This window comes from Balearica regulorum, chromosome 6 (assembly GCF_011004875.1).
Source record: "Balearica regulorum gibbericeps isolate bBalReg1 chromosome 6, bBalReg1.pri, whole genome shotgun sequence".
Taxonomy (NCBI): domain Eukaryota; kingdom Metazoa; phylum Chordata; class Aves; order Gruiformes; family Gruidae; genus Balearica; species Balearica regulorum.
In genome coordinates, this window is record NC_046189.1 from 20,204,778 (window position 1) to 20,230,348 (window position 25,571).

At 35.3% G+C, this 25,571-nt stretch overlaps 1 protein-coding gene across 4 annotated transcripts in view; it reads left to right on the forward strand.

Moving 5' to 3' along the window:
- The window catches only part of LOC104634397 (neurabin-1), a 39,961-nt gene that overhangs the window by 3,097 nt on the left and 11,293 nt on the right, over positions 1–25,571 (forward strand). For 2 of the 4 annotated variants that reach the window (XM_075756648.1, XM_075756649.1), the window contains exons 2-15: positions 9,163–9,295; positions 9,799–9,919; positions 10,452–10,556; positions 10,734–10,854; positions 11,328–11,471; positions 13,359–13,412; positions 14,908–15,137; positions 16,771–16,867; positions 16,948–17,131; positions 18,001–18,152; positions 18,951–19,284; positions 21,906–21,993; positions 23,067–23,138; positions 23,722–23,917. In XM_075756648.1, the coding sequence (XP_075612763.1) occupies positions 9,163–9,295; positions 9,799–9,919; positions 10,452–10,556; positions 10,734–10,854; positions 11,328–11,471; positions 13,359–13,412; positions 14,908–15,137; positions 16,771–16,867; positions 16,948–17,131; positions 18,001–18,152; positions 18,951–19,284; positions 21,906–21,993; positions 23,067–23,138; positions 23,722–23,917 (2,031 nt within the window). The remainder of the gene's footprint in view (positions 1–9,162; positions 9,296–9,798; positions 9,920–10,451; positions 10,557–10,733; positions 10,855–11,327; positions 11,472–13,358; positions 13,413–14,907; positions 15,138–16,770; positions 16,868–16,947; positions 17,132–18,000; positions 18,153–18,950; positions 19,285–21,905; positions 21,994–23,066; positions 23,139–23,721; positions 23,918–25,571) is intronic. The other 2 variants (XM_010300899.2, XM_075756650.1) reach the window with 1 other exon arrangement.

Below are 25,571 nucleotides of genomic sequence, written 5' to 3' on the forward strand. Positions count from 1 at the left end.
AATCTCTGTGCCAGCTGTGATGGAAGCTCTCGTGTAGACAAAACTCAGTTTTTGGTAACTAGCACTGTTCAATTACAGCTGCTTCTCTACAAGCCATAGGAACCAACCTGGACCAGATTATCAATTACACAACCAAGAAATGAATGGTTAGTAGCAACTGTTAGCAGTTTTCCATTAAAAATAACATAGTTATTACCATAATACCCCACTTAGATTGGCAGAATAATCTGTACTTAATAGCTATATGGTCAGTGAACTTTCTTTTTAAGGCCCTAAAATTGAAGCTTGTGATACTTGCCTTTCTTTTCAGTGAAACTTGACCATATCTTTCCTACAAAGAGTACAGGGATCTCTTTCTGTATGTCATTTCAATAGCTTTTTTCCCCCCTCCGTCCCTCATGCTGAAGCAATGATTTCTTTCCCATTGTCTGCCTTTTTATTTCATGTTTTCTATGATACTTAGTGGGAACAAGTCCTGGTATATGGTTTTCATCTTTTGTGCTCTGTAAAATAAAGAATTCCAACTTTTTTTGCACTTCCCCAAAATCTTTTAGTAATGTATCTTTAATATCTCATTAACTTTTTAGAAAATCCTGCTTTTACCTCACAGAAGGAAATCTCTTTTGTTTGACTTTATGCATAGATTTTGGTGCATCTTAAATTGGAAGAGAAAAGAATTCTTGAGTGATAGCAAAAGATTATTCCTGGTCCCCACCACAGCTTAGAGTGGTGCCATAGTGAGAAATGTATCCTAGTAGCTTCTTTTTTCAGCTTTATTTAGACTAATAAGTTTAACTGAAATGTGAGTGCTATTCCAGACATCCATAGCTACTAGAGGAGAAGGTTTGTGTTTCACCTCCTCTTAGACTCTTCTGAGAGCGGTCAGGCTGGCCTTGGTGTTCTTACTGTTTTCTTTCTTCACGTCTGTAGTGATTATGAAGAAACCATCTCTGTCTTTTGCAGTTGCTGTTTAACAGGTGTCTGATAGAGTTGGAGAATTCAAAACATTCAGGAGGTGTTTGGGCAAGAAAAAGCACGTTCTCAGATCATCAAGGTTCCGCAGTGATGGAGCTCTGACCGTTGTACTTGATATACCCAAGGGAGAAGTTGGATATGTGTGTAGGTAACGGATATAACTTACACACAGGCACCCTAAAACAGTATTTATGCTGCAGCAGCAAAGAGAACTTGATTAATATCCCTGTTTCAAAGTTTCTAGCCAGTTGTAAAATTGGCAAGGCTTTTGAGTAAAAGGAGGAGACTGTGGAGCTCCCAGGGGATATATAAGGTAGCTAATGCTGTTAGTGCTGCATCTGACCCATGCTAGAGATCCATAATTGTTGGCATCTGCAGCAGGGCGTGAGAACATAATTTGATCTGATAATTTCAGGAAAGATGGTACATAATTATGCAAATCTCCATTGTTTTGAGTTGTCCTGTCCCTGTGAAAATAAGCATAGATGAGACTTTTTAAAATAAATGTTTCAATTCTGTAGAAGCTGGTGATAAATAAAGTCTGGGAAGGTTTCTTACTTGCTGTGGATGACCTAACTCTCTAAATCCTGCTGCTGTTTGATCTCTGCAGACCTTAAGGAACATTGTATCTCAGTTGCTGTACTCATTGCTACAGTAGTGAAGAAGGTGGTACTGTACAGTTATTAACAGAACTTCACAGACTGGGTTTGCATTATGGTACATGAGCTATTTTTAGTCTCTTGTTGCCACATATGAAGCCAGTAAGGAATGTAAAGCCCACTCAGCTGTCCAAAGTATTTGCAAGGGAACTGACTTTGTCTTGAAGTTTTCTGAATATCTTGAAGTTTTCTGAATAAACTGTATAAACAATCAGCATTACAGAGAGTGCAAATAACATCAGGTAACTGTGCTGTCATACCTTTATATTTCACTTTGCTTTTGTAATGTAGAGATTAAACTCGCTTTCAATTATGTCATTACCTTGAAAGGCTTTAATTAACATAGATGTAATGACTGAGTGCTGTTTGACATTTGTAATTTTGAAACTTTCCATTGGGAAAACAAATGCCTGTTTCCAAATTGACTTCTTGAGATGTTTTTACCTCTGACTGTGTCAGACTTCATCCTTGAAACCTTTAATAGCGCCGTGACTAACTCCTGTAATGATTTATGATCCTTAGAAATTCTGTAGCTCAGGTAAACTGAAAAAATAGCATAACTTTTTGCTTCCGTAGGTCTGTTTAATTAGCAGTGTTATCCAGTTTATGTTGCATGGGAGTGTCTGTTCCTAGCTTTTTGAGTAATATTTTCTTTTAAGATTGTTAAATCAAGAATGCAGTTTAAAAAAAACAAAACCCAAACCTTCATAAGGCTTTATTTTTATATTTGTCACATTTGAGCAGAAGTTTGAACCTATTTCTTAAATAAGGAAACTGAAAGCAGTTTCATAGCTTGTGTGTTGTCCTAAGCAGCCATTTATCAGCTGCTTCTGAGAGAATATGGAAATCCTTCATAATACTGCCATTTGTCTTGCACATCGGAATAGAGCTGTTTTATGTATAGCTGAGACAAACAGTAATCTTGTTCAGGCTGGCAAACTCTTCAATCTTTTTAGTACAGAACTGCTTACTGTGGAAGTTAATGAAACAGTAAATGAAGATACACTTGAATTAGATTTCCTGTATAACAGCATATCTGTGCATTCTTACCACTTTTACAAGATGCACAATTTTTCTAGGCCAATGTGTAGTCTCCTGAACACTGTTTTAACAAAATGTTGCAAGTAGTGCTTCAGCTTGGTACATCCTCTGTTGTTTTTTTTAACTGTAACTTCTGTACTTGCAATGTCATACTCAGAAAGGCATACAAAATACACTAACTGGTGGAAGATATCCAAACCCTGGAGTTTCTTCAGTAATTAGAGAATTGATGACTGCATAAATGGTCAATTGTTTGTCAGCCATTGGTCAAGCACTTCAGTAAAATACTTCTGTGGCATTAAGAAACAAGTATATGGCGTGGATGTAGGCATTGATCTAGGAAAATAGAAATTTGATTTGACAGTAGATTTAAACAGAATTGCCTCGTATTTGGGAAGTCATCTGCTCTTTTTTCTTGACACGAATAATGTAAGTGTATTTCCATCATGCTTCCTTTGGGATCTTTTGTAATGACAATTTGTTTGTTATAACTCATAGATTTTAACTGTTTTGAAGTTCTGTTTATCACTTGTATCAACATAATAATGTTTGTAACTTAACATCATAACAACTTTTCTTCATATTTTTATCTCAAACTTAAACTCGCCATCATACTTTTCAGTGACTTTTCACAAAAAGTAACCCTGTCTTTGAACATAGTTCATAGAACAAACACTGAGGTGGTGGGGAAGGCAGGCAAAGATAAGCAGATTTATAGGAGACAAGTTCATTAGCTCAACAGTTAAGCTGCTGAAAGATTCAGCATCTTTTTGATGATGATTGCTGTTATTAACACCTGAGAATACTTAACCTAGACTGATAAAGAATGAACAGGCAGTAGCCAAAACTTGTTTGTAGTTTACCTTTTGAGAGTTAGAAAAAAATAAAATTTATCTTTTCATGTCATTCTAACATAAAAGAGAAGGTAAACACTCAGAAGGACATCAGTAAAAAGAAGTGCACCTCTATTATCTGAGTACATATTTTTTAATCTTGAGATCATGAAGATGCAGTGTAAGCATAGGTTTTTTTATTGAGTAGTAAAGTATTATTCCAAAAGGCAACATGCAAATTCTTCAGATTTATTGCTCATTTTCCTGCATCACCTTCTGATGTGTCTTGGAATAGTGAGGTGATCCTCCTTTTCAGAACTGTGGTATTGATTATTGCTGGTGACAGTATTACTGCTGATTAGTTAATTGAGTTGATCTGGTATGGCAGGGTTATTTTGTTGTTTCTTCTTATGGCCTTTAGAAAACAGCCGGATCAACTATTTTTTGTGTTCATTGTTATTCTTTTGAAGTTCCTCTTACCAATTTGCTTGCTATTTAGATTTGGTCAGGTCAAGATTTTTGTTTTGGTGAATACTAAATAAATACCCATATCTAATTCTTCTGGATTGCCAGGTTTAAATTGGTAGTACCAAGACACCTGTGAAGCTTATGGATGTTCATGTTTGAATCAGTTTCATTATATAGGAAGTCTTTCTGGAGCCAAGTTTTTTTTTTGGCATTTTTGTGGCATTTTGAGTAGGTTTTGTCTCTTCTGGTCATACCCTATTTATTTGGAGTCTTTCAGTCTATTTGTCAGTCAGAGAGCAATGCCACCTCCACTGAGATGGTGGTGGAGTACAACCAGGTCACAGCTGAGCTCCACTTCCATGGAGGGAGAACGTGGATCATCTCTCAACTTCTGCTTTGAAACGAAATAATATAAGTGCGTCAGAACTGAGTGGATGCTTTTCTCTGTCTTCAATATTTCTTTCAGTGGGATTAAAAAATGAAATACCTGAAAGTGAAAGAGTGTTTCTCCTTCTGGAGTAGGTAGCATAACCTGACTGAAACAGATACCATGTTGTCTGTCTTGTTCTCTAGCTAGCTCCAATGCCTTTGCTACTGCAGTGAAATACAGAACCAGAGAATAAATTTTACTGGTTTTACTAAAAATTAAGCAGATAATAGTGGGACTGGTAAAAAACCTGGTTTATTTGTGATGAAATTATCTATATGAAATTGTCTGTACTGTAGATCTGCAGCAAGGTTGCACTTAGGCCTCTACATAAACTGACTTGGGGGTTTTGATCAAGTCATGCAGAGCTATAGGATCAAGTGTGTTAAGTGTGTGTAGCCTGTCCACCTGTCTGGTAACAGAAAGTGCTACATTGAGTGTAATGGCTTATAATATTAACCTGTTTAACAGTTACCAACCATTCTGAATACTTTTTGAAGAAGAGTTGAAGTGTGTTTAAAAAAAAAAAAAAGTGAGCAAGGTATGTCTGTTTGCTGATTAAAAGATTTGATAGCATGAATTGACTTAGATATAGTCACTTTTCACTTAAAATATAACAAATAGTGGTAATAAAATACTAACCATGTAGCTTTTGGAAACAGAGGGCAGCGTGGGTAGCGGTAAAGAGATGTCTACTTTAACTGAAGAGGGAGATTGTAAGAGTAAATTGTAAAGTGTACATTATACTTCAGTCCTACTTCAGTGCTACTGTTTCAAATGATTATTCATGTTTGCCCGGGCACTTCACATTTTGCCAGGCATTGCAAAGGTAATCAGTTGGAAAAGCTGAAACTGTTCACTGTTAGATACCTTTTCCTGCACTGAAACTTGCGAGTTTTATGTATAGTTTTACTGAGTGTCAGTAAACTCGCATGTTCGAAGTCAGAATTGTGCTTCAGAGGAAACAGGAACGAAGTGGTGTAGTCATTGCTGGGGTGGTGTCCAGGCAGGGGTGTCAGCAGCTGCCAGGTGTTACTTTAACTGCCTGTGCAGGTGTTGTGGGGCTTTCCAGCAAATACTGCGGTGTTATGTGAGAATTCTAAAGTGATGTTGATATTGCTTCAGTTCCAGTTAGTTGGGAGCCCTTCTGGGCGGTTATTGATTTCTTAATCTTACTGTTTAATTACTTTTGTAATGGTCTGGTTTTGATCGTGCACAAAGAAATCTATCTACTAGAAATGCATATGGGAGTGGCAGTCTCTGGGCTGTGCTTTATAACTCTATAGTAGTTTCATGCAAACACATGGTAAACTTGTGTCTCTCTTCAGAAGAGTTTACCCTCTAACAAACATTCTGCTAAAACTAACAGTTCTTAAGTAGAGCTTTTTATGTGCTGCTGAGAGTTTGACTTAAGGGCAAGGTCATTGTTATTTTTCTGTGATAGCACTAAGATGATATAATGGAGATTTTTAGTTCTGTCTGGTAACAGGAACTGAACGGTAGGATACTTTGGACAGTAGGCTGTGGTGGGTTTTTTGAGTGCTGATGTTGATGATGTTGATATTGGCATCTTCGTAGAAGGAGGCAAACTGAGTTTTGCATTCAAAAAGTGATTCATTTTCCTGGTGTGGAGAATGCAGTTTGTTTTGTCTCCAAATAAATATATTTACTTTCCAAGGACTAAGTATATATTTGAAAATTTCTGGTCATGTATCTTAATTTAATTAAAATAGTCCTTAAAAATTCAGCCGTCTGTCAGATTCTTTTGGGATTCAAATTATTTTTATTCATTCTGAAGAAAAGAGGTCTTGAGTGTAAAAAGAAATTATTTTTTCAGATAGCAGGGGTTTTCATCCTTCCTTAGCTTGAGAGGATCCAGAAGTTATTAATATTAGGTTAACTTTCTGGATATATAACAAACTATGGTAAAAGGCTTGTAAAACTCACGTGGTTTCTACAGTAAAATTCATCTAGTTTCTGCTATGTTGAGACAATCACTTGTGTTTGCTAAAGCAAATCTTTTAAAAATATCACTGCACACTAATAATTTTACGATCTCTGGCTAGCAGTGGTTTCTAAATAGTAAGATTAGAATTTCTTTTGTCCTTAATGCATTTGATTCAGTGACTAAACCCCACCAGACACAACGCAGGGATGAACTGTTTAGCTTTATCATCATTCTTCTAAACTGTGTAACTTTTAACTTATTTATTATCCACATTTTAACTGTGTTTAATATTACTTTTGCTACTTGGCGAGAACAACTTGCTGAGCAGTTCTGTGTTTTCTATATTAGTATCAACAATTTCACTGCTTCCGTCTCATAAAAGATGAATACCATGTTATGATTGCACATGTACACAATAAAAATTTCTGTCTTTTGCCCTTGACTTTTTGACCATAGTTTTCTTAGTGTGCTCTTGTTTTTCTTTTCATTATTGCAGTGGTTGACTTCTGGTTATATATCAGTTTTGCTCTTCCTTTATTCTTTGTAAATTCAAATTTTTCCTCAAAATTATTCTTCTGAAGTTGGGAGAGGTTTTACTATTTTGAAACAGTTTTTTATCTTGCCTTAATTGTGAGGTTATGGTTTTTAGAATATTACCTAAACGTTCTCACATACTTGCCATCTGTCACTTTAAGAGAAAAAGTATGAATTCTTTCACTTAATGGATTAGTCAGAATTGATTTCAGATGGGTTTTTCTTAAAAAGCTAATGCACATAAATATTAGTAGCCTTCATTTGCATAGGTATGTTGTGTAAGGACCTGGTCATCCCTTTGCTAATGTAATTCTTTAGTAGATAATGACTACTGGCATCATCTTCTGCTTTGTATGTTATACTACTCAGTTGTAAAGAATCAAGAAAATATAGTTGTCGGTGTCTCCAAAATTAACTATTATCATTCTCCACATTTTGCTCATTCAGCCATTTGCTGGTTAGTGATCTTTAACCTTTTAGTCATGTTATTAATACTAGAACATATGTACACTTGTAAATAAGCCATTTTTTTCATGCTCTAGTATTTGATTTGTTCTCAAGAAATCAAATATTCTCTTTAACAACTTATAATTTGTCCACTCATTAGCTTCCTTTTTATTGTTTAAAATTCTTCTTATTATAACTTGACTATATTTTTAGAGATTGATTTTTCTGTTGGAATGGAAAGGAACCAAACTAGACTGGTCTTGTTCCAAAGGGAGAATAGTACTTCATTAAATGCTTCTGCTTCGTATCATATTTACTGATATATATTTGCAAATTCATATTTACTCATTTGGGGGAGTGGGGAGGGAAATTATGTTAAAGAACTTGGCCATCTTTTTTTCTGATAGTGATAGAGTAAGGACGCTTGAGACCAGTTGTGTAGTTCTCTCTGTCTGTTTTGCAAATTCTTCTGTAAAGTTTATGGAAGACAGATACCACAAGTGCAATTCTTGTTGTCTTTTGGTGTCCAGTTGTTGCCCACTGGTGTCTGTATAATAGTCCAAAGGAGTTTTATTAGTTTGTTTATTTTTATGCGAGACTTAGGAAGAACAACTTTTCAGGAAGGTTCTTTTATTGGGGGAAACACAAGACTTCTGAGAGTGGGTTTCTTCCTTCCTTTTCAGCCAAGTGGATCTAATCTTGCCATGTTTCTGGAGTAGTTGTTTTGCAGGATTTGGTGAAGAGTTTGTGAAACTGTCTTCCAGCTGTAGTCTGGAGGTGAAGCAGTAAACTCCCCATAGAAATACTGAGTTACATTAGTTGCCTTTTGGTAATCTGTTTCATTAACCATTTTCCTATGTCTGAGGCTACTGCCATGCAGAGCAAACACCATATACTAGCGGATATAAATTCACTGGGAAAATGTTAATTACCACTAATTACAGCTAATTCTGTCTTATTTCCATGATTGCAGCTACCTGTCTAGGTAATTGTAGTAGGAAAATGCAAAAGTTGCAAAAACTTAGCAGGCCAGTGTAAATGAACTTTGTGTCAGCACTGCACGTTCTTGATTAGGGAGATGGCTGCTGCAGCTGCAATCCATAACTGGTTTTTGTCTCACAGTGATGTTGAGTAAAACACTCAGTGCCTGCAAAAAGTTAAGCAGATAAACCTTGTTTTTCAGATAAGTGTGGGGAGGGGTATTATGTTTTCTTTTTTTTCCTAGCTTATGAGTTTAAATGAAATTAATGAACATGCTGATAAGTAAAATTAACCCTGTTACATATAGCTCATTCTTCCTTTCTAGATTGTTTCTTGATTCATGTTGTTTGTTTATCGTTTATTTTTAACGATTCTGAAATTCAGCTGGAGTGATTACTAAAAATAGTGATGTGTGTAGCAAGGCATTTCCTTGTCCTGGGAAACTTCGTGATTCCTTTGCAAAATCAGAAAACTACATCTGTTTGAAGCACTGCAAGTGGCAGATGATGTGAGGGGGAGGGAAGAAGAGAGGAAGAAGGATTTGGGGGAATGTAGTCCTTAAAAAAAAAAAAAAAAAAGTAACACTATATCAAAGAGGAGATGACTGATTTCTTTTAACTACTTGGTGCATTTACAACATAAACAGTGATTCAGGAAACTTCTAAAACGTTACTTCTGTACAAGTTGGAAACTGTCTTATAGCAGCAGCATTTATTAAATTGATTGTTGTTTGGAAAATGGGATCTCTAAAAATACGACTTTAATTTCCTCACTGATTTTCTTTCAATTATATCATGTTTGGAAGGGTATGGGAAAGCACTAATAAAAGTTTTCTGTTACTTTTCTTAGGTTTTCAGTACTTACTCAAATGAAGACTATGATAGACGCAATGAAGAAGTTGACCCTGTAGCAGCCTCAGCTGAGTATGAACTTGAGAAAAGGGTGGAAAAAATGGAAGTGTTTCCTGTGGAAATTGAAAAAGGTGCAAATCAAACCTTGAACACTTTTAAGAGATACTATGCGCACAAAAGATAAAACAATTTAAAACTGTATTTTCCCTGCATTTAGGTCTTGAATTTTTGAATGTGTGTTCAGGCTTTCATTTGTCACTAGTTCTGTTGTATTTAGTGAACGTTAACTGGACAAGCCTCTACTAAGAGCAAATTGTCATACTTAATTGAAGTTAGGAAGGCTACATTACTGAGTGACAGGTCTGCACCAAAACACATACAATCCATAAATCTTGCTATCTCCTCCAGATAGCATGAAGCTTTGAATCTAACAGGCAGTCATAAGTACAGAACAAAAAGACTTTAAGTAGTATCTAGATAGAAAATATGTTGTCATCATCTTTTTTTTTTCTTTTTTAATGTGAATTTTTATATCTTTTGTGTAGAAGTACTTGGAACACTTTGAAACAGCTCTCTACTACTAGGTGTTACATCTTGTGTCATGCGGCTAATGTTAGATATTTGAATCCCTTAGGTGACAGTGGTCTGGGCATCAGTATTATTGGAATGGGAGTTGGTGCTGATCAGGGACTGGAAAAATTAGGTATTTTTGTAAAAACAATAACAGATGGAGGAGCTGCTCAGAGAGATGGACGGTGAGTTTTTCATTGAATTGATTATGCATTTTACAAATTTCTAACTGAGCCAAATCATTTTCATTGGATATGCTAAGTACTGTGAATAGAAGTACAAAAAGTTGAATGAAGCTGAATAAATATTACATTCCTGCTTTTATGTTATTTTTTTTTTAAAAGCAGGGATTTTATTTAATTTAGGACATTTTTGCAAAATAAGTGTAGATCTGCTTACAGCATATACAAGAAAAGCTTAGAATGTGCCCGTGTGTAAAAGTGCCACAAAATCATGTTGACACCCCAGGACATCAATCAGTGTGTAAATAGTGTAAAAAATATCAAGGCAAACACAGTGTAAAACTTTAATTGGTGATCTGCACAGTAACTGAAGATCAAGAGATTGTTTTTAAGCAATGAATTTCTTGGGACTCAGAATTTCTCATTATAAATACTAGTGAGTTTTAAGTGATACTTGTCATGTCAGAAATCTGTCATGCCAAAAATATTTTTGTTGAACTGGTAGCATTGAACTAAGCATGTATTTATTTTGCAGAATTCAAGTAAATGATCAGATTGTTGAGGTTGATGGAATCAGTCTAGTGGGAGTTACTCAGTTCTTTGCAGCCACTGTATTAAAAAACACTAAAGGCACAGTGAGGTACGTATGTTTTCTATGAAATAATACTTTCTTTTTGTCATTTTTCAGTAATGGAGAATACAAAACCGTAAACTTAAAGTTTTACAAAGACATTGTTGAAGGCAGGAGTATGGCAACCTAATTTATTAAGCGTATCTTAAGCTTTTTGCTGTAAGGTAATTTGTTTTTCTTCTGTAGGTTTCTGATTGGGAGAGAGAAGCCAGGGACTCAGAGTGAAGTAGCCCGCCTCATTAGTGAGACCTTAGAGCAAGAGAGATGTCTGTATGAGCAGCACTATGTTCCTGATGATACAGAGCAGGTAAAACATCATACATACATATTTTTTAAAATGCATGATTACTGCTACATGAAATAACTTCTGCAAATGGAATAAATGTTTTTGAATCAAACTGAAGGAAAACAAAAAGGATAAAACAGGCAACTTGTTAAAACCAGAAAATATAAACTTCGTACATTACTATTATCAAGGCACATGATTATCACTACTTGCTATACTTCCAATTTATCAACAATCCAAAAGATATTTTTCAGTGTCAGCTGTGGTTTGTTTTGTGCACAGCTTGCTTAGCACTCTTTTTTGGAACTTTGAAGAAAGTGTTTGCAAGTCATCTTTAAAACTTATCATAGGTATAAGAAACTAAAAAGGAATAGTAACTAGTTGAGAAAAGTTTTGCAACTGTTTGGATTCCTTGATTGTGTGCTTTTGTTATTCTGCTACCATAATGCAAAATCTGCCTGTTACAGAATGTCATGATTTTCCCATTTTGTCAGGATGATGACTATGATGATGATGATGATACCTATGAATCACATTTACATGGAAAATCTGTAGAAGTTTTTGATCTTCCTGAAAACGAAGATATTGGTTTACCACTGGATATGGATTCAGCGCAGTCTCTTCTTAAATTTAAAGAGGTGTGGTAGCAGTTTCTGAAATATTCTTTGTGATGCACTAGGGAGCATCTGAACCTTGTAAGATTTGGATATAATCTTCATGTTCCCCTCGTTGTGGTTTTGGGTTTGTTTTCCCAACGTTGCCAGTAAATGTCCCTTGAAATTTAGGTCTTCTGTAATTTTCTGATTCCCATCTTCCCCATACATATTTATATTAAATAGTCCTTTGATTTAAATTAAATGAAAAAATAAAACTGTTAGAAGCAGGCATTAGAACCCAACACCACCTCCTTCCTTGTTGTGGTGTCTAAATGTTGCATTAAATAGGTATGATACTTCTTCTAATTCTTCTTCAGCCCATTGGACTTTGCATTTATTTGCTGCATAGTAGAATGGCTTTAGCTGCAGGGGGTGGAGCATGGAGGGACAGGTATGCCCATTCTGAATGCTCTCAAGTGTTTGGTTAGATGTTCTTCAGGAAGACAAGAAATACACATCTAATCTCTTGGTCGAGTCCCTGAGGTCTTCTGGGAAATCTCTGCGTACATAATAGCATTTGATTCTGTAGATAGGTATGTTTTTGGCTTGGAGGATTTTTTCAGGTGATCCCTTCTGTTGTGGAGGTTTTTTTATGGTGTATTTTTTGGAAGTAATGAATTTGTAAACCCAATAGATGCTCCAGACTGTGAATCCCAACTTAACGTAATTGGAAAATTGGGTTCTCTTTTCCCAAGGTTTTTATAAAGGAGCGCATTTGCTTTATTCAGGTCTGTGGAATTTAGTCAGGGATTTAAGTGGTGCAGTCTTTGGCATTTAGGGATCTGGTTGTCTTTGGTAGATTTAAGTCCCTGTCATTTTCACTCCGGAGAAGAAAAATAGACTGCGAAGAAACTGTTTCATCAGATGCTATTTGTGCATACATCAGCTTATTTTTGTAAAGGATCAGTATTTTGCAGGCCTCCTTAAGTTTGCTCTCTTGATAACATTGATGTCATCGAGGAAGCTGAAATTTCAGGCTATTGATCACTAGAGAACAGTTACAGTTTTTCTAGGTTAGAAAGCACAGCAGCAGGCTACACATCTTTTCATAAGCACTATATTTACTCGGGATACAATTAAATTCTCAGCTAGAATCATTACTATGCTGTTATTAACATAATCTAAATAAAGGATAGTCATGGATTCATTTCTTTTAATGTGTAGTTGGTGTACTATGCCTTGCCAAAAAAAACCAAAACCCAAACAACAAAAAAAAACACCAAAGAAACCAAAAATCACCAGGTTACAAGCACAAAAGCATGTTTTTTGACAAGTATTAGTTATTTCTTGTATCTCACTTTCCATCTGTATGTGTGCTGTTTTCTTAGGGCGTGTTAACAATCTTTACATTTGGTTTAGGTATAGCCTTTATCCATTTCTAATAATCCTATGAAGATTTGTGGTGTAAAGTACAAGGCTTAATTTTAAAACAAAGCCAGCACGTTTATTTGTAAGTGCTGGTATGTAAAAAATATTTGTACTGTTAAATTTTTACTTGATTCCATGTACCAGTTGTTATAAGTGCCTTGCTGCTTTTTCATTCTCCTGGCACATTGAAACATTATTTTAACCTCCTCACTTTTTTTAATGTATAGACAGCAATGTGGGATTTTTAACTATAGGTGGTCATGCATTGATTTTTGTAGCAAATAAAATACTATGGAACTTTTTTGGTTTTAATTTGAGTTTAACTTTTTTTTTAATAAAAGCTCATGATCACTTCTTTTGTAATTGGTAAATACTTAAGTTGACTTTATGCTGCTATAAAAACGGTTTGAAGAAGGAAGGAATCATGGACAAATACTTAAAACTAGCATTTCAAGTGTCATTTTATGTGTGCTCGTACAATTGTTTGTTTGTTTGTTTCAGCTACAATTAAAACACGCAGTGACAGTAGCTGAAGTGAATCAACTGAAGGAGAAAGTAAGTTTTCAAAGATTCTTATATTTGGTGGTGAGTTTGATGGGGGGGGGTTGTTTTTATTTATTTTTACCTATGAATTTTACCAAGAATAGGCTGAATGCAGAAGGCGGCAATCTGTTTTAGGCCTCAGGCTCTGTGTACTCTGTGTTATGCTAGACAGGCATTTCTAAGCTGAAGACCTGTGCTCAAATTAACAACAACAAAAAAAAACCCCAACCAACCAAAAAAACCCACAAAACCAACAAAAAACCCCACAACCCCAAAATCCCCCCCTGTGCCATTATAAAAGGCATGCTTCAGTATTACGGGTTAGGGTAGAACTGAATATAGTGGAGTACTGTATGAAACAAGCTCCCAAACAAATATGAGAACCTTTTCAGCGGATAGAACGTGTCTTATTTGAGTATAGCTTTGGCACTTACAGATAATGGTTTCTGGCTGATTTTCCATTACTGGAAAGTTATTTCTGTTACCTTGTTTCCCCTCTTTTCCTCCTCAAATTTCTGACCTGCTCTGGGGAGAGAATTTTTTCCAGCTTTTTTTTTGGTGAGGATTGGTTTAACACTTCTGCTTTCTCTGAGAAAGGGTTTCTTGTTCTTTTTGCTGCTTTTTCCACTGATGGAGATCTGTGCATGGCCTTTTGTAGGTGAGCAGCTTTTTATTCCATTGCCTTTCTGTGTTGCCACGAAATGTGTACTCCAGGACAAGTTGCAGCACCTTGCTGGGGGCGGGTAGCAAGTGGGGAGGGGATAGTGCTTCAGATCACAATAATTTTGAATAACAGTATCTATTGTTTTTTTTCTTGCATTCTGCAATTGTTCAGAGCTCCAAGTGTAGAGAGGCGAGGCAGCCAAAACTTCCATGTGTTCTTAAGCTAGTTCTGATTTTGATTTCTGACAGTGCTCCTCCTCCTTGCAGTATTCTGGAAATTTGGCGCAACTGGATTGCTAAGAAGCTGTTAAAAATGTTGGCGTTAGTACAACTTACTGCCCAATTTTTAATTCAATAAATTCTTGGTCCTTTCAACATCTCCCTTACATCAGCAGGTGATCCAGTACCAGGGAAGATCAGCTGCTCTCATTTGCTTTATTCCACAAGCTGTTGGTAACGAAGCGGTAGGACAGGGAGCTTGTCTTATACAGGTCAAGATTCAGTATCTCTAGTTGTCTTTGAAGGTAATCAAAATAGGCTTCTCCAGAGGCATTAAGAGATGGTGAGGTCCTAACAATAAAGGTCTTACTCATTTTATCTCTTTAAAAAGAAGCAATACTAATGAGGAAGTAGTAAAAGACTCTGGGTTTGAGTTCTAAACTTACTTGGTTTAGCAAGGGTTGGAAGAGTTGATACAATTTCTTTAAGAGTTCAGTGTCTTGTTTTAATATTACTGATAAGTATTTAATTGTTATTAGCTATTGTCTACTTAAACATGTATAAACAACTGATTTTTATTTAATCTTTTAGTTTAGATTAATTCCTTAAGTATTAATCTTTTCAGTTAAAAATTGTTGAAGCAGAAAAAAATGAATGGAAACTAAGTCGAGCCCAACTTCAGCAAAACTTAGACGAAAGCAAAGAAAAAATTAAGAAGTTAGAGACCTACTGGTTAGAGGCACAGAGTTTATGCAAAACCGTAAATGAGCATCTTAAAGAAACTCAAGAACAATGTGATGCCCTTGAAAAGAAATACAACAAGGCCAAGAAATTGCTTAAAGATTACCAACAAAAGTAAGTACTCCAAAATACCAGGTCTCTATTTCTTGTATGTTTTGTACATTATGGGGAAAACTGACAGCAATATCTAGGGGTAGGATTTGCTTAACACACTTTCTTTTCATTTGTCAGAGTTTAGGGAAGCAGTGGGCTATACATGCTGAATCCTTCCATACCTTAAGTCACCAGCTTCTGGAAAGGTTCTCCAAAAATTTTGCTGCTGCTTTTGATTCTAAGCTTAGGAAAAATTATTTAATATTTCACTAACAAGTTGTTTTAAAACAACTTAGTTGAGAAACTGTAAAGTGTCTATACTTTTGGAAGGACTACTTGAAATTTGGCATGAGACATTTGGCAGTACCTTTTGCTGTTTATGAAAAACCCTCTAGCTTTGACCAGCTTAAATGTCCCAGATAGGGTAGGCATCAAAGGATATATAATAAGAGCCAGATACGTATGATTCAGTCTGAGTAAGGACTTATATCTTGTTAGGGGTAATAAACGGAATTCTGAGAAAAATTTAGAGTTTGGGATATGTATCTTGCCCATCCAAATGACAGCATGAAAACAGTATCTGCAATCTGTTAACAGGTTTGGGTGCTTTAGTAAAGGTAATACTGCTTATTAGATACACCTGTGTAAGGCTTGAACACTATTGTCATGCAGTTATGTCTATTTGCTCTACTTTCCTCTTGGCTAAACAAAGGCTAAATGCAAAATACTTCTAGAAGTGTCTTGCTAATACAGAACACAACTGTTGCTTTTGATAGCGTAAGCATATAATTTTCTTGTCCCCAATTTCTCCATTTGCTGCTTATTTTTTAAAGGCAGTTTGCATGATTTTTTTTGCTCTGTAGTCCACATCCAGAAATGTTTTCACAGTGCATTTTAGTGCTGTTTGGTGAGCTTTTTAGAGGTCTCCTTTCCTCTCTTCTCCCAAGTTTATCTGCATGGAAGTTCAAAAGCATGTTAAGATGACAGCTAACATGCTAGTCTCCATTTCCTTGCTGTTTAGCAAATTTCCATTATTCCTTTGACTGTCCCTGAAGGTTTTGCATTTTGTGTAGATTATCTATATATATTTTCTGTGGTTTTTTGTGTTATTCCATCTGACTTGCAGGAAAAAGCAGCTTTTATTTTTGTTCCTTTGTGTAATTGTTTCTTTTTGAAAACCTAGCCATTGCAATTTCTGTAGGATGAACCAAGTATAAACTTGAAATGCAATTTATTTTCCTACAAAGAATTCTCCATAGCTTTTGGAATGAAATTATAGCGTGTGCATGTATCTCTGGAAGAGAGTAAGATTGGAGTCGTGCATGTATTTCATACTTTATGTGCAACTTGCCACTTTTAAAGGTAGAGAGATGACTAACTTTGTAGAAAAAGTGTTGCAACACATCCTTTTTCAGCGCAGCGTAAATTGTACTGTCATATGTATTTTCATCTGAAGACACTAGAAGCATACAAATACATAGGTAATTTTGTGATATTACAAGATTAATGAATCAGTTATACCTTACAGACTGATTTTTTTCAACATTTACTAACAATGCTTTTTTAGTAAATGCAACTGTGCATATTTCTATTTTATGTATTTTTCTACATTTCTATATATTACTGTTTCATATATATCTATTTCTTTCACCAGAGAAATAGAATTTATGAAAAAAGAGGAGGATCACTCAAGGCTACTTGAAGAGAGAGACCAGAAATATGCAGAACAGCTGAAAATATATCAGGAAAAAGTAAAGAAATATTATATTTTGAAATAAACTTCTGCATTCTTGGAGAGTTGTATCTCACTTCTGAATTTTCATTCTTGCAGATTTCAGAGCTTGAAAGTAAATTAAAAGTATATGAGAGAATGCCACATATGTTTGGAGGTGGCAGTTTATTGGAAGATGACTATCAAAGTCTAGGCGAATACACTGAACAGTCAAAGATAATGAAGGAAAAAGAAACAGAATCAATAGAAGAAAGACTAAATTCCTCAGATATGTTAATTTCTGGTAAGTAGGTTGTAGGATCTTTGATTCACGTTTAACAAAAATTAGGAGGAGTTATGTATGTAGTGGGGGCTTTGTTGTTGTTAAAAGAAGTTAAGTATTTGCTGTTTCCTACTAACTGGATAAATAAATGTTTGACCTGAGCCAGTTTGGATCTTTTTGTTTAGGTCCCCCTACATTTTCAGTATTGAAGTAAAGTATTTCTTAAATGCTGTGGGAAAGAGGAGATAGATGGAGAGAGATCCATCTTCATTGTTCATCAGATTCTCTATTAGTGAAACGGATATTAGCAGGACTAAAACACTGAGATACGTCAGCTAAAATCCCATTGATTTTAAGCTATGATTTACACCAAAACTTGCTATAATTTTTTTTATTTGTCTTGTAATTTTATGCCCAGAATTTTATAAAATATCAGATAGTGGTTCAAATGAGAAGCATATTTTTAAAAGATTTGGTAGATGCATATGTACTTTGTAAAGAGTTCCTATCTAGATGCTTATGTACTTTGTAAAGAGTTCCTATCTTAAAGAACAAGGGTAGGAAAGTACATTTTGGGCATAAATTCTCATCTATTTGAGAATAAATTTCAGTTTTCAAGCCATAATACACTTATATTGTGATGAATTTCTTCTTTTTAATTGAAGAAATTGGGTAGAAATGTATTTCAAATTAATTAGAAAATGCTATCACAATATGTTAAAATATTGTAGTATTATATAAAACAGTATTTTTATATAGTAATGATGAATCAGAATTATTCTACCTGTTAAACTTCTGAATATTTTTCTGGACAGTGGATTGGAGAACTTGCCTACCAGTTTGTTGTTTGGTTTGTGTTTTTTTTTTAAATAAGTACATATTTGTTGCAGATTTTGATGCTTTTGTTGGAGATACTCCCAGATTAGACACCAGTGCCCACAAAGCAAGAGCTCAGCTTGCTTTGAAAGTAAAACGCCAGCCACCTTCTCGATCAAAGCTGAAAGAATCTCTTGGGGCTGGACAACAGACTGCAAATCTACAGGTACCAATATTGATAGATAATAATGCATTCAGGAGCCTGAATGTATGTTGGATTTTATATGTATTTGCAATTATATGTGTTGTCCGTGCTTCATCCAGACTGTGCCAAAGCATCATAGGTTTATGCTGTATCAAGTGAAAAACTGTGTGTTGTTCCTGTTCATATCACATATGTGATCTCTGACATGTTCTTTGTGGCACAGTTAATTGAAGTTAGCAAAGAAGTATGCAAGCTTGTCCTATTCTACTTTTACTTATTGAAAGATTTTGATATAGTGACAGTGGTATGATGTGAAATATGCTTATCTGTATTATACATGATCTGAAACAACTAAACACTTCTGAAATGCTTCATTATTCCATAAATAATAATTTAAGTCCACAAAATGTATAGCAGTAAAATGTTGTAGCACATTTCTGGAATACAGTTGAAGAAATGAGGTGTATATAGTTGATATATGAGACAGCCTGTCATAGAGGGAGAAGGTCGAACTACTTCTGTTAGACTGAAAAGTGGTTACATTAAATTGGAATGGCCAAGATGTAGCAGAACGTTTCTTACTTGGCTAGAGAAAGATGAGTTGGGATGTACGGGAAGATCTGTATGGGGTGGATAAAGGAAAGCCTGTGAAATCAGCTTAATGTGATTTAGATGGTATCTACAAGTGATTAAGTTAAAATTTTCTGAACTGAGGCAGTTTGTGTGTAGAATAACATATCCTTACATCCTGGTAAAAGATCAGATAGTAAATGATTATATGTCATGTTTATCATAAAATAACTTTTTAATTTGTTGAAGGATGAGGATTCAGAAGATACTGTTCTCAATAGAGAACTTTCCACTGTGTATCTAACCAAGACCTTAGAAACAAGTGAAAAATTAACTCTCCCACGCCTGGATGACATAGATCAAAAGATTGAAAAGCCTGAACAAACAGAAAGCACAGAAAGTCCTCTAGAGTCAAGTCCTTCTGCTTCCACGCACTCTTCTCCAGTACACAAACCAAACAACGAAAATAGCACAACCACTACTCATTCACCTCCTCCTGAAGAGATGGCTCCAAATTCTCCTCAAGGGTATCCCAAGAATGTTAAACAAAGAGAAGCAAAAGGGAAAGGGAAAGAGGCCAAGGGTAAGACTTAAAGGTTTATTATTATTTTAATCCTTCAGGGTTAAAGTGTTAGAGATTTTAGATATAAATGAATGTTGAACAATAAACTACTCTGAGGGAAAGTTAGTTGACTACAAAACTAATTACCTGTTTTAAAACTACTTGTTAACTCTTCAGGAAAGTTTGAAGTTAGCAAAAAAGTGTAGGATAGGTCTAAATCAGTTTAGATTTATAGGTCTGAGAGTCTACATGGTTCCCTTGACATAAGCTAGAGAGGAGCTAAGTCACTGACTGTGGATAATCGGTAAAGGTCTTGCCACTTCTGAGGCTAGGGTTTTGCAGAAATGTGTTAACATATCAGATGGTAAGTTTGACTGATTTCCCAGTTCCCAGAAATATTCAGATGTTATTTATGTGTTTAAACAAGATATGGATTCTGAATTTTATGGGGATTACTGCATTATTCATTTTGACTTCTTCAGATATTTCTCAGTGGGAAAAGGCTAAAGGTATTGTAATCAGCCTAGTCACTGCTAATCATTATTTGATAGAAATAGTTGGCTATTTTTCTTATGAATAATTGAAAAAGGGATCAGATGAAATATTCTAAATGCTTGATATTTCCTTTAGTCAGCTAACGCAATACATAAAGGCAGATTATACTTGCTGTCTTTTCTATATGGCCTGGACTAAACCTTTCTTTCAATACCCTGAAAACAGGATTTGTTTTATACTCTCAGCATTCTATGTGTTTCTATAAAGTCTTAATCAAAAACATCTCTGCTCCAGCTTCTGTTTGTTTTGGTTGGTTGGGTTTTTTCCCCCTCTACCTTACTAAAACAAGTACCTGATATAGAAAGTGATTTTGCTTTCTTTTCTACAATTTTTTTGTGATGGCTGAAGTATTGCAAACATTTTCTTAAAATTGGCAGAGTCACTGGAAGAGCTAATTAATGCAGTACATCAAAGATGAGGATTAGTATTGAAAGCTCACTCTTTGTAGGCAAAATGACACTAAATGCTACTTTCTGGTAGTCTGTTGCTTTCTAACCATATTTAAATGTCTACCCGTTATTTCATTGAAATAATCCTTTCTATTACCTTCCAATCCATTCATGTATCAGTCTGTATTTTAACCTATTGTGCTGTGTTTTAGAAATTACCTCTCTTATTAAAATACTGCCTCTGGAGAGAGAGGTGGAAACAAATGTCAATATTAAAAATTAATTCTTCTGGTTTTGTATTTAAGTTGACAGGAAAAATAACCAGTTTAACTGGTAGTTATAATTTATTGGATGCTACATGTTTAGAAAGAGTGGTTAACTAATTAGATAAAGTTCTCATGTTGATCAGAAACTACTAATCAGATATGCCAAAAAAAAAAAAAAAAAAAAAAAGGCGGGGGGGAACCCTGACTATCCTGACTATTCACCATGTAAACTTTGAGATATGCTTCCTGAAACGTATAATGGTTTATTAGCTGATTGGGTGGTAGGGAGTTGTCTTCAGTTTTGTGTAGTAAACATATTTGGCTTTTATGATCCTTGAAGGCATCTATATGCATTTCTTCATCAGGAGTTGTCTTGAAGGGAAAGCTTAAAACCTATTTTGTCTCACAAAAAGCAGGCTGCATCTCTTTCATACACAGCTTAGTTATGAAACATCTGATTTGCAATATGAAACATATTTTAATTATTTTTAAAAAATAATCTAGTAGCCTGAGACTTTAAAAGGAATTACCTTCAGGAGTTGCAGTAATCTGTCAATCTATGGGAAGAGGTAGTGTGATGCTTAAGTTTGTCACTTAATTTCACTTAATAATTGAGCAGTTGGAATTGAACATGCTCCCTCTGGTGAAAAATTGAATCCTAGCAGGTTGTATTCCAGTTTTGAAAATACCACGGCCTTGGAGGAGCTTCAAGGTTGCAATTATTTCTTTAGAATAGTCACAGTTTGTATACTGTTTCCAAGAAACTCGGCTTGTTAGGATCTGTCTGCTCTCCAGGTACTGGCTATTGTGGTGGTTAGGCACGTTTTCTGGAAGTAGCAGCTTGCATACATAGCCTGTGTTCCAAGCAGGTAGCCTGGACTAGCTACTGAACTAGAAAAAATGCAAAAGGAACATCTTATAATACTTCAAGAGTAATAAAGGATGATTAAATGCTGTACTTGCTAACTGTTGCTCTAAAACTGAGCTTCTTTCATGAGTTTTACACTGGTTATCTAGTTGGCGTATTTTGAAGTTGACATTTTGCAAAAGAAAGTACTTTTTTTCTAAACCTATCTTTAACTATCTTTTGTTTGCAATCCATTGAAGCAGAATATTATGGTAAGTTTTACCTTTCTGTAGACAGTATAGAACTACTGTTTATCAAAAGCAATATTTTTGATTAGTCATAAGCAACTGTTGTGTTGCCTTTTTTCAGTGGTACAGCACAGTCAGAATGAGGGGAAGATGCTGTAGAGAGTAATTTATGTTGATACAGCTGTAGTATTTTCAGCTAGTGTCTGCATGTGTGGATGTGAATTTTAACACTGTTACTCAGGTTTTAGTATCTTATTCACTTAGAAGCATCATCATAAGTACTTGAAACTTGGAAGTATTTTTAGAATAACATTATTTTTCACCCCTTTATGAAAAGCAGAAGAGAAGAAAAATGAAGACAAGACAGTAGAAACAAATGAAGGAACATCATCAGGCAAGTCCAAGAGGAGATTTCCAGATTTTGGGTAAGATTTACTTGTGTTCATTTGGAAATAAATGGTTTTCAGCATTACTTTTGGAGAAGAGCGTATTCTCTCAAAAAAAAAATTGTTGAGGAAATCCAATAATGCTACTTCATAGCAGCACCACTGGACAGAGTCTTTTTCATCTTGAATTTGTAATGTTGCATTCATGTTCCTACCACACTTTGATTTTATTTGTCTGTGCTTTTTTCCCCTCAAAGAATTTCTTGGGGTTCTTCAGTTTTTATCTGAATACAAAATTTCTCTATGAATTAAATTGCAAATCCATGCGTAGTTTTATGTCAAAATATTTTTTGAGCTTAGACTCTAATGTTATGTCCTGCTGACATTACAGTCTGAAATAGATACCTGTCTTGCCTTAATCTCTTCTGCAGTAGAGGTGTCCTTACACAGGGTTTGGCTGTAGCTGCTTTCTGGACTCTTCCTTGGAGGTGGGCAGCAGTGATGAGTGGATCTCAATTTCATTTAGAGGATGAGATTGGGAACTGGGGTAAATCAAAAGTACAAGCTCATAATATCTGGAAATGCAGTATGGTAACTGAGTTCTGGGGATTTGAGAGAAGAGTTGCTAAATTTTGCAATAAGCCTTCCCCCTTTGGAGCCAGGTGTAAAGCTTGTTGAAGCCAGCTAACATCGTAGACTCAGACTGGTACTGCAACAAATAAATCATAAGTTATCATTTTATTATTTCACACACAGAGAATGTGTTTAGTGACTTAGTTCAAGTCACTCTGCATTGCATACACATGTTTATATAGCAATAAAACTGTGTTCTTCCTCTTGGTTGTATCCACTACATACTAAGTTTCTTTGGGTATTTTCTGTTTTTATTTTGATTATATGTGGACTTTGAAAGGTACTTTCAGAATTCTGTCATGGTTCTTAAAATATGAATGACAGTACTTTTTTAATTGTATGCATAATCTGCAAAATCATGCTCTATGTAACAACAAGCTTTTTGTAACTTGAAATTAATGTAAAAACTAACTTGCTAATTAAAAAAGTAGCACTGTGTAAATGTAAGCACTTAGGAAAATTGTATTTTTTTACTTCAGTGGATTACGGAAATCTGGAGGCAAGGGCAAGAAACAAGAGAAAGAAAATCTGAGAGGTTCTCTGGACAGCAGGTAGTTGGTTTGTTTTATTTGTTTAATACATACATGCTGCATTCCTAAAATTTTTAACCTAAGAATTTCTTTAAAACTATGATTACTGTTTGACTTTAAAGTACATTCAAGTATAACAGTGGCAAAATTCTGTGAAGATTAATATAATGCTGTGGAGAAGAGCTTCTAACCTCATGAAATAAGAAAAATACTAATGGTATAGAGGAAACAGTAAAGCAGGGTTACATTTTAAAGTAGCTCATAAGTTCAACACGTTGTACCCTATCTTAAATACAAAAACTATATTTTGCTTAGGAAGATGGATGTTGAATAAATTAAACTAGCAAATTATTTGAAATTGTTAAATTGTTGTGTGAAATACTGCAAAAGCTCTTTAATTTGTGTTGTTCAATAACCCAAATTATTTTGCATGGATACTTAAAGGCAAGTATCAGTTTTCATTTTAAGTATGAATTGTGCTGTGAAATGGGTAAAAATGAGTGGTGTGTGTTTTGAGTTTTTTGCTGTTTTGTGGGAGGGTTGTGTGTGTGCGGGGTGAGCTTTTTTAGTGCCATTTAAACACAATTTAATCTACTTATTTCAGAGGTTCCCGAGAACTGCTGGACGACTCTGGCAACAATCTGTCTGCATCAGATTCAGATTCCCCTGTTCCTACTTGCATGCCTTTCTCTTGGTTTGGAGACAGCCACAAAGAGCCTCAGATTTCTAGTAGCAGCCTGCACGTTACTCAGAGCAGGCAGGACAGTTGTGAACACGGTCAAGAGAAGAACAGAAGCAAGGTAAAGATGACTAATTTGTGCTTTGAATATTTAAGTGTTGTATCTTGATAAAGTAAAACCATCAGTGCTTAGTATGTGGAAGCTTGATGACTTAGTTCTTGATCACATTACCTCTTACAAACATGGCTGCAGATGTTTGAGACTTTACAGCCCTCACAAGCAGAGACTGTGTGAGTCTTCTCATTCCCTCCTGTTCAGTTTAAGCATCAGTGGACACTGTTCAGGCTGCAGTAGCATCTAAGGAGTGGTCACAGGGTACGTTTTTTCAGTGGTTTGTAACGCCAACTTTAGGATAGTATAGTTTTAAAAAGGCCCTTGGCCAACCAGTTCTTACCATACTGGTATGTGGGGTGGAGTACCAGACAAGTGGATGAAGATAGCATCCTGGTTTTCATTAACAAATTTAGTATTGAAAGCCAAGAGACACATCTGTAGAAAGCGGCTTCTGAGTAACTGATAATGTTCTAATAATTTAAAGCTTTTTAACCACATCTTAAGAGTGAGGCTACACAGTTCCATCTATAACCATACAGTTATCATCTTTACAGTTTAAACTATTTGGAAAAAATGGTTGCAAAACATAAGAAGTTTAACAAAACCTTTAATAATGTCCTGGTTTGTAGTTTTGCTTACCTGTTGACAGTATTGGGATTAAAGTTGATGTTCATGCTGTCTAAATGTTTTGTTAAAACCTATTTCAATGTAAGACTGTTACTAACAGTCTTATTACCTTACCTTCATTCTTGTTTCCTTTGGATTTTGTCAGATTCAAAATTGTAGCCGAGTAACCTCATAAGCTAGACTTATTCTTAAGTTTCACACTTTTTCTTCACTTTGGTTGTCTAAAATACCCTTTCACTTTTTACTTTTCCACTGTGTTATTAGAGAGAAATGAGTTGCAAATCTAGAAGAGAAACTTGCCAGGTTGTAGTCTGTGAAGTTACTGATATTTTGCATAGATAGCAGATAACAAGTTGGCTTTCCATGTTTCCAGATGCTTATTGCACTAAAATGCTGTTATAGTACATTTTTTAAATGACTTTGTTTTCTTAGTGTGAATTTACAGTGGCTGTGACAGGAGTAAGCTGTTTGCATACATAGTTTGTGAAAAATACAGAAAGTGGTTTTAGAACCATACAACACCTCACTGTAACACAGGAACTTAAGAATGGGAACTTTTTAATCTCTTAAGTAGACCTACACTATACAGAATACTGTCCACTGTGTGTCAGACTTGTGTATTTACAGCTCCTGCATTGTTTGCTTCTGTTGAAGCATGTAGTGGCCAAAAGATCTTTCTGTAAATAACCCAAGGATTTTGGCACTGCAAGATCTATGTTGAAGGGGATATGCATACACTTTGGGACACTTTTTTCATTAAATAGAAGTGCATGGTTGATCTCTTAATAGGCTGTAGCAAAGCTATTGAGATGTTTTCTGTGTAGATAAACATTCAGTGGTTTGGCTTTCATAGAGTCATTGTTGAGAAGTATCCATTCTTCCCCTCTTCATTGCTCCTCTCTTCCTGATTCAAATAATTTTTCTGAGCATAGTAAAAGTCCCACTGCTGCATTTCTACTATAAGCACCCATAATGTGTTTATATAGACACTTTTGTTGGCAATCCAAAAGATCTAGATCTTACCAGATTGGGT